The 11,882-nt window shown below is 40.8% G+C and overlaps 1 protein-coding gene across 1 annotated transcript in view; it reads left to right on the forward strand.

Annotated features, from left to right (window-relative positions):
* EDA (ectodysplasin A) overlaps nucleotides 1-11,882 on the forward strand; it is a 175,103-nt gene that overhangs the window by 155,748 nt on the left and 7,473 nt on the right. The window contains exon 4 of the mRNA XM_042783135.1: nucleotides 10,723-10,902. Coding sequence (XP_042639069.1) covers nucleotides 10,723-10,902 — 180 coding nt within the window. The remainder of the gene's footprint in view (nucleotides 1-10,722; nucleotides 10,903-11,882) is intronic.

Consider the following 11,882-nt stretch of genomic DNA (forward strand, 5'->3'; position numbering starts at 1 on the left):
TATAAAATATATTATCAACCCCAGACTAAGCCAAAGAAACTGGCTTCAGTTGCACCCCACCATTTACCTGAGCACTAGGGTACTCTGGTGATTTGAGGTGCATGGTCCACATGAAATACCTGTGTCCCTGTTGTAAAGAAGCTGAGGAATGGCTTGGCCTACTAAGAGTCCAAGCTGAGCAAAGTTGGAAAATAACCATAGTGCTGGAGTCAGTGAGGAAAACCTTCTCCATAGGGCCTGGGCATTCATCGCCAAGATATTCTGTATTTTAAGAAAGTGAATTTTATTTTCAAGACTGCAGTTTTTAACTCTTGTCATTTCCCTTTAAGATAGAAATTATAGCAAGCCTAGAAACCTCACTTGGCTTGGACAAGGACAATTCTACCCCTAACACAAGCCCAGGGGTGACTTCCCTCTTAATATGTAAGGTAGGAATGCTTTCTATTTACAGCTACTCTTTTGTTCTACTCATTCATTCACCAGTAAATAAGCATCTTATATTTGTCTGTACACAGAGATGAATAAAAATAATCCCCACCTTCAAAAATCTCCCAACATAGTTGGAATCATGGAAGTGCACACAAATAATTATAGTACAGTATTTTTAAAAAAACAAATGCTATCATAGGAGCATGAATAGGGTGCTGTGGGAGCAAGTAGTATCTCTGTGGAAGTGAGGAAATACATCATAAAGAAAGCAGTATTTAGCCTGGACTTTGAAGGATGAGGAAAAGAGAGGAAGAAGGACACTCCAGCAAAGAGAACATCATCCTCAATTCTCTCAGAGGCATGACAGAACATGACACATTTGGGGGAACAGCAAATAGATTTACCAGAGTATAGGGTATGTGTGTAGGAGGGAGTGCAGTGTTACTAATGGGTGAGCACTGAGGTGAGCAGTGTAAGGCACTTATCTAGGCTAGAAGCTCTGAAGCTACAACTCATAGGTTCAATGCCTCTGGCAGGGACTCAGATCACTGCCTTGCACTGCCACCTTGTGTACGAGTCATTATTGGGAGAAAAATACACATAAACCTTAAACATTTACTATAGCTGAAAATGATTTAAACCAAACCAAAACCAAAGTCACCACCATGGAGTCGATTCCAACTCATAGCTACCCTCTTTGGGTTTCCGAGGCAGTAAATCTTTACAGAAGTAGGTTGCCAGTCTTCCTTCTGTGGAGTGGCTGGTGGGTTTGAACTGCCAACCTTCTGGTTAGCAGTCAAATCTAGAAACCATTTAATATAGATTTCTTTGGACATAGTGAGTAGGTAGATGCCTGAAAAGGTGCATTGAATTGTTCACTTAATTTTCACCCTCTAATGGAATTTCCCCCTCCCACAACACTAACTCTCTCTGTGTCTCTCACTCTTTTTTCTCACTTTTACTCATTCACTTTTGCTTTTTTTACCCCCCAGCAATTTGAGCTTAGCTAAAGGGTTACGGAAATGACGCTTTCCTAAAATGCAGCTTTGAAAGGAATGTGTATATTATTTTATCTAATACTATAGTAAATATAGGAGCTCTGGTAGCCTAGTGCCTAAGGTGCTTGACTGCTAACCAGAAGGCTGGCAGTTCAAACCCACCAGCCACTCCTCAGAAGGAAGGTTGAGCAATCTACTTTCGTAGTGATACTGCCTCGGAAACCCAAGGAGGGGTCACTATGAGTTGGGTCCAACTCGATGGTACATAACAACAACAACAGCATAGTAAATAAGTCTTTGGACTTTCATTGGCAAAAAACAAGACTCCAGGAATTGACAGAATACTAATTGAGATATTTCAACAAATGGATGCAATGCTCTTTTATGCCAAGAAATTTGGAAGACAGCTACTTTGCCAACCAACTGGAAGAGATCTGTAATTTTGCTCATTCCAAAGAAAAGTGATCCAACAGAATGTGGAAATTATCAAACAGAATCATTAATATCACATACAAGTATAATTTTGCTGAAGATAAATTAAAAAAATGGTTGCAGCAGCATATTGACAGGGAATTTCCAGAAATTTCAACTGGATTCAGAGTAGGACATGGAATGAAGGATATCATTGCTGATGTCAGATGGATCTTGGGAGAAAGCAAAGAATACTAGAAAGATGTTTACCTTTGTTTTATTGACTACGAACGGCATTGGACTGTGTGAATCATAACAAATTATGAATAACATTGTGAAGAATGGGAATTCCAGATGCTTAATTAAAAAAAAGAAAAGGTTTACTGGGCTTTTGCATCATCAAATGCTCTGTTAAAGTTTTAAAAATCTGGTGAAGAAATCCAATCCTCTAGAGTCATCCTCTTGGTCCAGGGGTTATTTGGTACATGCTCCTCTCTGGGACCAAGTTTTGGTAAGTGTGCAAGTATGAGAAGTGCACTTGCCTAAACCTGGTTGCTGAGGAGCACAGAGGACAAACTGCACTACCGGATCACAGCAGGGATTTTTCCTAAATGCCTAACATTTTCCTAAGTGAACATTCTCTATTTACACTGCAGCCATTATTCTCCTTGACTGGAAGAGTTTCTACCTGTAATTCTTCCAAAAGTGCATTAGCAAACACAGGAGGTTCACATTCTTGAATCTGACATTATGCTATCCACAGAACATCCTTTAGCTTGAAAATTACTGTTAAGCTTGGAAATGCTGGGACACAGGGCAACCTAATATGCTCCAACCTCTGTGTCTACCCCACCCAGAGAATAATTAGGGAAAAGCAAACCTTACAACCAGTCTAGGTAAGTTTCCTGATTGCTAGGGTTAAGTCAGTCCTCTTTATGGGACCTCAGTCTTGGAAGGAAACACAGAGATTATTGAGGCCAAGGTCCTCATTTCACAGCTGGAAAAACTAAGGCTCACGTAGAGGAAGTGATTTACCAAAAGTACATTCATGGCAGAGCTAGGGCTTGTATTCTTATCTGTTGACTACAGATTCCATGTTCTTTCCACTACACTAGCTGTAATTGAAATTTAGGCACTGAATAAGCCTTATTTGGAATCTGCCCAGATCTGAAGGAAGATCGTCTTCCTGTTCAGCATCTTGAAATAAGCTATACCTAGAAACTGGACAAATCCATTCTGCTGCTACTAAGTGCAGGGAGAACTCTAAACCTCATGTCTCTAAGTCTTTAAGGCTATCAGGAGGGACTCTCCCTGGTAGAGATGCCCTCTGGGCCTTCCTTTCTTTCCTTGCTGGGGAAGGGGCCTTATAATGACCCAGTCATTTCATTCCAAGTGCAGATGTGGTTAGACATGGACAACTGGCATCCTGAGTTGTGTTGCCATGAAAATTTTGAGTTTTGGACAAGAGGCATTATTACTAAAGGAAGACTTGATAGCTCAGGACAGAATTCTCCTGCCAAAGCATCTGGGGAGCAGAAAATCTGAATCAGTAAGAAGATTTTTAAGTGAGACTTGAGAGAGTTGCATTTAAAACTAAGAAAGTACCATAGATGAGGAGGATCCAAGATGGCAGACTAGACAGATAAACTATCCAGACAATCTGCCACAAAGATCTAAGAAACCAAATAAAACAGATATGGATGGAACCCAGAGCTTCAAAATAAAAGGATAAAGAAGTATATCAAAGAAGTACAAGAAGAGACTGAAGGAAAGCATCAAATAAAGAGGCATACAGAATGGTGAACTGCCGCCAGCACAGCACAGCCATTTTGAATGGTTGCAAGCAGTGTTCTAATCAGGGCAGGAATGAGATAACAAGTTCTGCTTGCCTAGCACTGCCCTGGCAGTCACATCAGTGGTCAGCAACTATGGAAGTATGATCACACCTGCCTTGCCCTGAACAACCTCCTGGTAACTAGAGGTTTAGCCTCCTCACCCCCACCCACTTGGCAGCTGGTCAAACCACCCCTACGGCCAGTTCTGTGCCACTTTTTTTCCTTTTTAACTTTATATTTCTTCTTCATTTGCCCCTCTTCTTCTCCTTTTTTTTTTTTTTTTTTTTTCCTCTTCTTCTTCCCTTTCCCATTTTTTTTTCCTGGTCTCAGAAAAGATGCCCCACCCACTGCTGCCTATGCAATCAGCAGCATCTGCTTCTGTCCCTCCCTGATCCACAGTATATGCTCCTACATAGCAAGCACTGCATTCCCACTGTAGCCGTATTTTGCAGCTAGTGTTTTTGGCAATACTAGTTAGAGTTACGCTGCTTTTTTTTTTTTCTTTCTCTCTTTTTCCTTTCCTCTTAGTTCTTCTCTCTCTTCTTTCATTTTTTTTCTTTTCTTTTTTCTTTCTTCCACTTCCCCCTTCTTTTATTTTTCATCCTGTGGAGCAGGTGCCCCACCCACTGCCACCTCCATGTTCAGTAAGTCCCCACCCCTACCCCTACAAATTTGGCAGTGCACACTCCCACATGGCATGCCCTCAGCTGCTCTACATGACAGCAACCAGAGACTCACACCTACACTCCTACATGCTACCAAATCCACCTGGATATAGGTGATGAGCACCCAGTGCTGACAAACTAGTGACCAGTGTAGCATGCTTGCTCCCTTGCCCAGATATATTGAAACAAAACAAAACAAAAAAGCAGGGTTAACCAAACTAACATACAATCTACAAATGAATACAATAACACCACAGTGTCTCAGAGACTACAGACAATTTCAAATCACACAAGAAAACAAGACAAGATGGCTCAAGCAAGTGACAAAAGTACAGTTCCAGAAAATCTTCTGGAAGAATAAAATGGTATTGGAATGACCTAATAAGGACTTTAAAATAATTATGCTTAGGTCACTACAACAGATTAAGAAAAAATCAAGGAAACCACAGACAAAATCAAGGAAAACACAGACAAAACTCTAGAAGAAAACAGGATAACAATATAAAAACAAGTTAAAAAAAAATTGGAAAATTAGAAATCATACAAAAACAGCGATAGAAACCCAGACGATTAATACTAAAATTTCAGAAATAGATAACTCATTGGAAGGGCAAAGAAGTAGAATCAAATCAATGGAAGATAGAATTAGCAAAATTGAAGACAGATCTTTTAAAATGATAGAGGAATAATCAGAAAAAAAAGTATAAAAATAATAAAGAAAGGCTGAGAATTATGTGGAACACTATTAAAAGGAACAACTTACATATGTTTGGAATTCCAGAACAAGAATACACACACACACACACACACACACAAAGGGGGGGGATTATTGAAGATGTTTTGGAAGAAACTTCCCTAGTATCATAAAAAAACTAGAAGATATTCCTTTGAGAAGCTCAACAAACCCCAAACAGAATAGACTTCAAAAGATAATCACCAAGACATATCATACTCAAACTTTCCATATCCAAAGACAAAATAAAAAGAATCCTGAAAGCAGCTCAGAAAACACAAAAAGTTACCTACAAAGAAGAAACAGTAAGACTAATCTCTGATTTCTCAGCAGAAGCCATGCAGGCAAGAAAGCAATAGGATGACCTATATATAAAAACTTGAAAGAAAAAAAAAAAACTGCCAACCAAGAATTATATGTCTAGCAAACTTGTCCCTTAAATTCAGTGGCAAAATTAGGACATTTTAAGGTAAACAGAAATTAAGGGAATTGGTAAAAATCAGACCACCCTTACAAGAAATGCTAAAGGGAGTCATCAGACAGAGAAACAACAGCAGACAACAACTTGAGATTAAAACACATGACAACATCACCTGGCAATCAACCCAGATATAGAAGTATCAAAAATAAAATAAACCTACAACACTGAAAATAGGGAACCAGAGATGTCAATTTGTAAATGATCACACACACAAACACAAACAAACTCACTTCCATCAAGTCAGATCCAAATCATAGTGACCCCTCCTTGGGTTTCTGAGGTGGTATCAGTACAGAAGCAGATTGCTCACTCTTCCTTCCAATGAGTGGCTAGTGGGTTTGAACTGCCAGCCTTCTAGTTTGCAGTTAAATGCCTTAGGTGCCACCGGAGCAAAAAGAGGGAATAAATGGTGTAGTTACAGAAGAACTTCCATATGGAGAGAAAGTCAAGATCATACAAAGATAGAATGAAGTGCTTTAAACTTGGGAAGATAATAAATTACAGGGTAACCACAAAGAAAATTAATAAATCTTCTCATCAAAGTAAAAAGAAGAAAATCATAAAGACTCAGTAAACACTAAAGCAACAGCAATGAAGGAAATGATAAGAAAATCCATAAACAAAATTAATTCAGCACATAAAAATATATGGAACATAAAAAAATATGTATATAAAAAAATATGGAACAAAGAACCATCAGCGCCACACACACACACACACACACACAAACCACAGCAAAATGACAGCAGTAAATGCACCACTCCTGCTCTTTTTGGTTGCCATTTGCTTGATATGTGTTTTTTCCAACTTTTGATTTTTTGCTTATCTTTGTCTTTTTGTCTAAGGTTTGTCTCTTTTAGACAGCAAATTGATGGGCTATGTTTTCTTATCAATTATGTACTCTGTCTCTTGCCTGTTGCATTTAATCCATTTACATTTAGTGTAATTTTCTATAGCTATACATTTACTGCTGTCAGAACTTATGCACATTAAAATACCATGAAAAAAGTAAAAGGGAATCTACAGATGGGAAAAATTGGGGGCAATGACATATCAGACAAGGGACTAATCTTGAAACTTTATAGAAAACTTTGACACTTCAATAACAAAAAGATAAGCAATCCAATTAAAAACTGGACAGAGAATATGAACAGACATCTCACCAAAGAAGACATTCAGGCAGCCAACTAACACATGAAGAAATGGTTATGATCATTAGCCATTAGAGAGCTGCAAATCAAAACAACAATGAGATATCATCTTACTCCAGCAATTTAAGCAAAGTCCAACAGAACAGAAAACAACAAATGCTGGTGAAGGTGTGGAGAGACTAGAACCCTCATACACTGCTGATGGGATTAGTAAAATGGTGCATCCACTGTGGAAAATGGTATGGCACTTCCTTAAAAAATTGGAAATAGAAATATCATATGATCCAGCAATCCCACACTAGGAATATGTCCTAGAGAAATAAGATCCATAACACGAACAGATATATGCACACCCATGTTCATCATAGCATCATTCACAATAGCAAAAGGACAGAAACACCTTAAGTGTCCATGAATGGGTAAATAAACTATGGTTCATACGTGCAATGTTAAATAATGATGAATCTGTGTAATACCTCATAACATGGATGAACCTAAGAGGACATTATGCTGAGTGAAAATAGTCAATCACAAAAGGATAAATATTGTATTATAAAAAGTCAAGAAAAGGTTTTCACACATAAAGAAGCATTCTGTGAAGGTTACCAGGGGTGGGAACAGAAGGCAGGAAAAATCACTCACTAGAAGGTAAACACTTATTCACTTGGGTGAAGGCAAAGGCAATATTCAGTAAAGGAGATATCAGCACAAAATGATCAAGGTAAAGGAAGACACTTTGTTGTTGTTGTTGTTATGTGCCGTCGAGTCGGACTCGACTCATAGCGACCCCTCCTTGGGTTTCCGAGGCAGTATCACTACGGAAGTAGATTGCCCCATCTTCCTTCCGAGGAGTTGCTGGTGGATTTGAACCACCAGCCTTCTGGTTAGCAGTCAAGTGCCTTTAGCCACTATGCTACCAGAGCTCCCTAGGAGCAAAAGAGTTAAAGACAACAAAGGTAAATGCTATTACATACACAATTGTGCAATGACAGTAATAACAATAATCTACAAGTGGATACACTGATAGACATACTAGCCTGAACAGGTGTAGGAAGGCAAATTTGTACACCCATGAATACATATATAGGTTTGACAGAGGATATTTCTACATATGTACTGACATATGTTGTTGTTGTTGTTGTTGTTGTTTGCCATCGAGTCGGCCCCGACTCATAGCGACCCCTCCTTGGGTTTCCGAGGCAGTATCACTACAGAAGTAGGATTGCCCAACCTTCCTTCCGAGGAGTGGCTGGTGGGTTTGAACCGCCAGCCTTCTGGTGAGCAGTCAAGTGCCTTAGGCACTATGCTACCAGAGCTCCTACTGACATATGTAGTAACTGCAAATATATCCATAAATACAGTAGAGCATACAGGGACAAGACTATGAAAATGTCTTAGCCATAACCAAACATCTTGATGGAATGAATCACTGGGCTTGGGGGCTCAGAACCACAGGCTTGTGGGACATCAGGATCAATTGGCACAACATAATCCACAAAGATCTACTTCCTGTTTTGGTGAGTAGCAACTGGGATCTTAAAAGCTTATGAGCGGCCATCTAAGGTACAAGTATTGGCCTCTCCCTTTTGGAGTAAAGAAGAGTGAATAAAATCAAATACATAAGGAAACCATTAGTCCAGAGGACTGATGGACCGCATGTAGCCTAGCCTCCATGACTCTGAGACCAGAAAAACTAGATGGTGCCCAGCTACCACTGCTGACTGCTCTGAAAGGAGTCACAATAGGAGGTCCTGGATGTAGTGGGAGAAAATGTGGGACAAACTAAAAAAAAAAACAAGCAAGCTTACTGGTCTGATAGAGACTGGTGGAACCCCTGAGACTAAGGCCCTTAGTCACCCTTCAAGCCTGGAACTGAACTCACCCCAGTGGCTCAACTTTTAGTGAAACAGTAGACATGGCTATAAGATGAACAATAACATCAGGGAGGTAAGCACTCCTTAGAACAATCCATCATTTAAGGGAAACAGTAAATACAGAGAGAAAGTGGGAGTGCTATCACATCTGGGGATGGCAATCAATGACACAGAACAAAATGTGTATGAATTATTGAACGGAAAACCAGTTTGCTCTGTAAACTTTCACTCAAATCTCAATAAAAAGTTATTTTTAAAAAAATCAAAGAAAGAAAGATAGTATCACAGATGAAGACATTGTGATAGAATCTGGTAAAATGTTCCATTCCTGGTACTTCCACAAAATTGTAAGGACATGGTCAGGTGGGGAAGATGATACCCACTTGTGACCATCTGTACTGCTTGAATGGGACTGCACAGAGCAGAGGAAATAAACAGGAGGAGCTGGAAGTTTTGGATTAAGACCACGGTTATGACTCAATTGAACATAACTAACTCCTAGGAGGATTGTTGGAGGGGCTGCAATTTAGGAATAGGAGGGCTGATACTCTTCTGGAAGGGCAGTGAGGAGGAAGCAGGGAAGAGTTGGTGGCTTGATTAATAATTCATTCAAGAATAGGGCCTCTGGGAAGCTGGATTAGTTAGCCTATGAAAAGGAGGTTGATACATGACTTAATGTCTTTGAGTATATGAGGGCTATTCTGTGTATGATGGCAAATGTACAAAGAATAGAATAAAAATTTAAATGGACACAGGAGAGATTTCAGTTAAATATATGGAAGTACTTCCTAACAGTAAGGGGTGATAAACATTGGAACGTGTTACCAAAGGGGTTCGCAGAATTTCGTTTCACAGAGATCTTTAAAAACAGGATTTAGAGAAGTGTGGTAGTTAAGGTTGTGTGTCAACTTGGCTGGGACATTTCTTTGAGTGGCTTTACAGCTGGATGTGGTTATTCCCCATGATGAGATTGTAATCACCTCTATGGTGGAATCTGCTGTGAGAAGCTAAGTGGTTGCCTTCAGGGTGTGGCATGCTTCCAATACATATGGGGAAAATTTGAGGAAGGTCTCTAGCTTTTTGGCACATTTGGGGCCATGTTGCCTGCTGATCTTGGGATTGTGCCATTTTACCTACTGATCTTGTGTTCATCAGCCTCAGCAGCCAGCAGCTGCATGAGTTATAAGAAGCCTCCAGCTCCAGTGGGCCTGGAATAAGAGGCAGAGTTGAAGCCCAAGGCCAAGGGGCCTTTACCGAGCCGCTAGAGCTGGCACTCTGAATTAGGACTTCTAGCCTCCTAAACTGTAAAAGAATAAATTCCTGTTTGTAAAAGCCATCCATTTGTGGTATTTCTGTTATAGCAGGACTAGAGAACTAAGATGAGTGGAAAAAGCAAAACTTACTGCCTCCTCCTCAGCTCCTCAGCTCTCTCTACTTTCTGCCTCTGTTTCTTCCTGGTCTGTCTCTCTTTCAGTCCCTGAATGCCTCTTCTTTCCCAAATTCCTTCCCATTCCTCACCCCCAACTAGCACAGCTTCTATCCCAACCCCTACTTCCTATACATCCTGACTCCTGTAGAAAATCTTCCTGGAGTTGATGGGGAGAGCACAGCAGAACCTGTAGGAATGTTGTTCCTAAGGTCAGGCTACCCTCCTAGCTTCCTCTTATTATCTACATCAAGTCTACCAAACTGGGCAGTAAACATAAAAGGCACCTTCTTCAACAACAGCTCAATTCTAAAAAATGATAAAGTGATCCATATGTCTGGCTGCTTGCTTGGTAGTTCTCATCTTTTGGATTCAGCTGAAATGTAACCTCTTTTTTGAAGCCTTCCCTGACCTCTTCAGCATTTTGTCCTTACCACTAATGTAGTACTTCTACTATACTGCAGCTGTGTCTGTGAGTCCCCGAGGGCTATTTATTTCTATATCCTAAAACCTAGCTCAGTAAATGCTCATTGAGTGAAAGAGGGTAGGAAGAGTGTAAGTGTGTAGGTATGTGTCTCAGTATGATAAATGTGTCCAGCTCTTTAGTAGCAAGAACTCTTAGAGAACAGACTTTGTGTCATTGTGAGTCTATAGAATTCCTGGCAGTATATTCATAACACTAAATAACTACAAATATCACCCTGAATCTTGCTTTTCAGGAAAGAAGGCAGGACCTCCTGGGCCCAATGGCCCCCCAGGACCTCCAGGACCTCCAGGACCCCAAGGACCCCCAGGAATTCCAGGGATTCCTGGAATACCAGGAACAACTGTTATGGGACCACCTGGTCCTCCAGGTCCTCCTGGTCCTCAAGGACCCCCTGGCCTCCAGGGACCTTCTGGTGAGTTCCTCTGTATCTCTACTCCCCTAGACTCCTTACAAGTACTTTAGTAGAGCAGGCATATATGGTTCTGAGAGCAGTTTCAAATGGTGGTGATGAGGTTGGTGTGCAGATTTCCTAGCCCAGTACAGAGCTAGAAATTGAACAAGCCAGTATGTCCTGGCCTGCTGTAACCTCTTGTTTGTACCAAGCTATCAAGAACAGGCCATCTGCCCTTGCCCCATCTAAACCTTTTCATCACAACACCTCCCTGACTTTAGACTTCCCTGTTATGGACCTGGACATGCCAGTAAACTCATATGAGGCAGACACAGAGGCTCTGAGGATTCACTGGAGTTTCTGTAGAGGATGAATTTGGTCTCCTGAATGCCAGCACATGCTAATGTTTGCATGGAAATAGGGGGTGGGTAGAAATGTTGGGGATTGGGCAAAGTGAAAAGGCCTAGAACAGTTTTATCCCATGAACTCTGAGTACCTTTCCCATAAAGGTAGACAAGGAGTCGCTGTTGGAAACATATGAGTCACTCAGGCTGTGCATAAAGCAAACCCAGGCACCAAGATTGTTCCTGTCTAGGAACCAAGAGCTTCTGGCACTAGGTCCTTACCTGCACTACCTTGCCCATTCATATATCATTTAATCCTTCATGTCTTTCCCCTTGAGCCCAGAAGGGCATCCCAAAGGTATGTAATAGATTCAAACTTGCCTAATTGGAGTTGACAGAAGTCGAACTACCTGGGCTTATGTCAGTTGTTATTTCTTTCCTCAGCTGCCCTTCTGTACCTTGGAGCTTTAAGAACTCAGCTTCTGGGGGATCTATTTAAGAGATCCTGCATAGAGAGGGAGAACAATGTGGAACAAAACTCAAAATCATTTGGAAAAATAAAGGGGGGGGGGTCAGCTTTGCTGGTCTGATAGAGCCTGGTGGAACCACTGAGACTATGGCCCCTAGCTGCCCTTCAGGTCTGGAATTGAACCCACA

The sequence above is a fragment of the Orycteropus afer genome, unplaced genomic scaffold (genome assembly GCF_000298275.1).
Source record: "Orycteropus afer afer isolate SDZICR_OR568_19922 unplaced genomic scaffold, OryAfe1.0 scaffold00692, whole genome shotgun sequence".
Taxonomy (NCBI): domain Eukaryota; kingdom Metazoa; phylum Chordata; class Mammalia; order Tubulidentata; family Orycteropodidae; genus Orycteropus; species Orycteropus afer.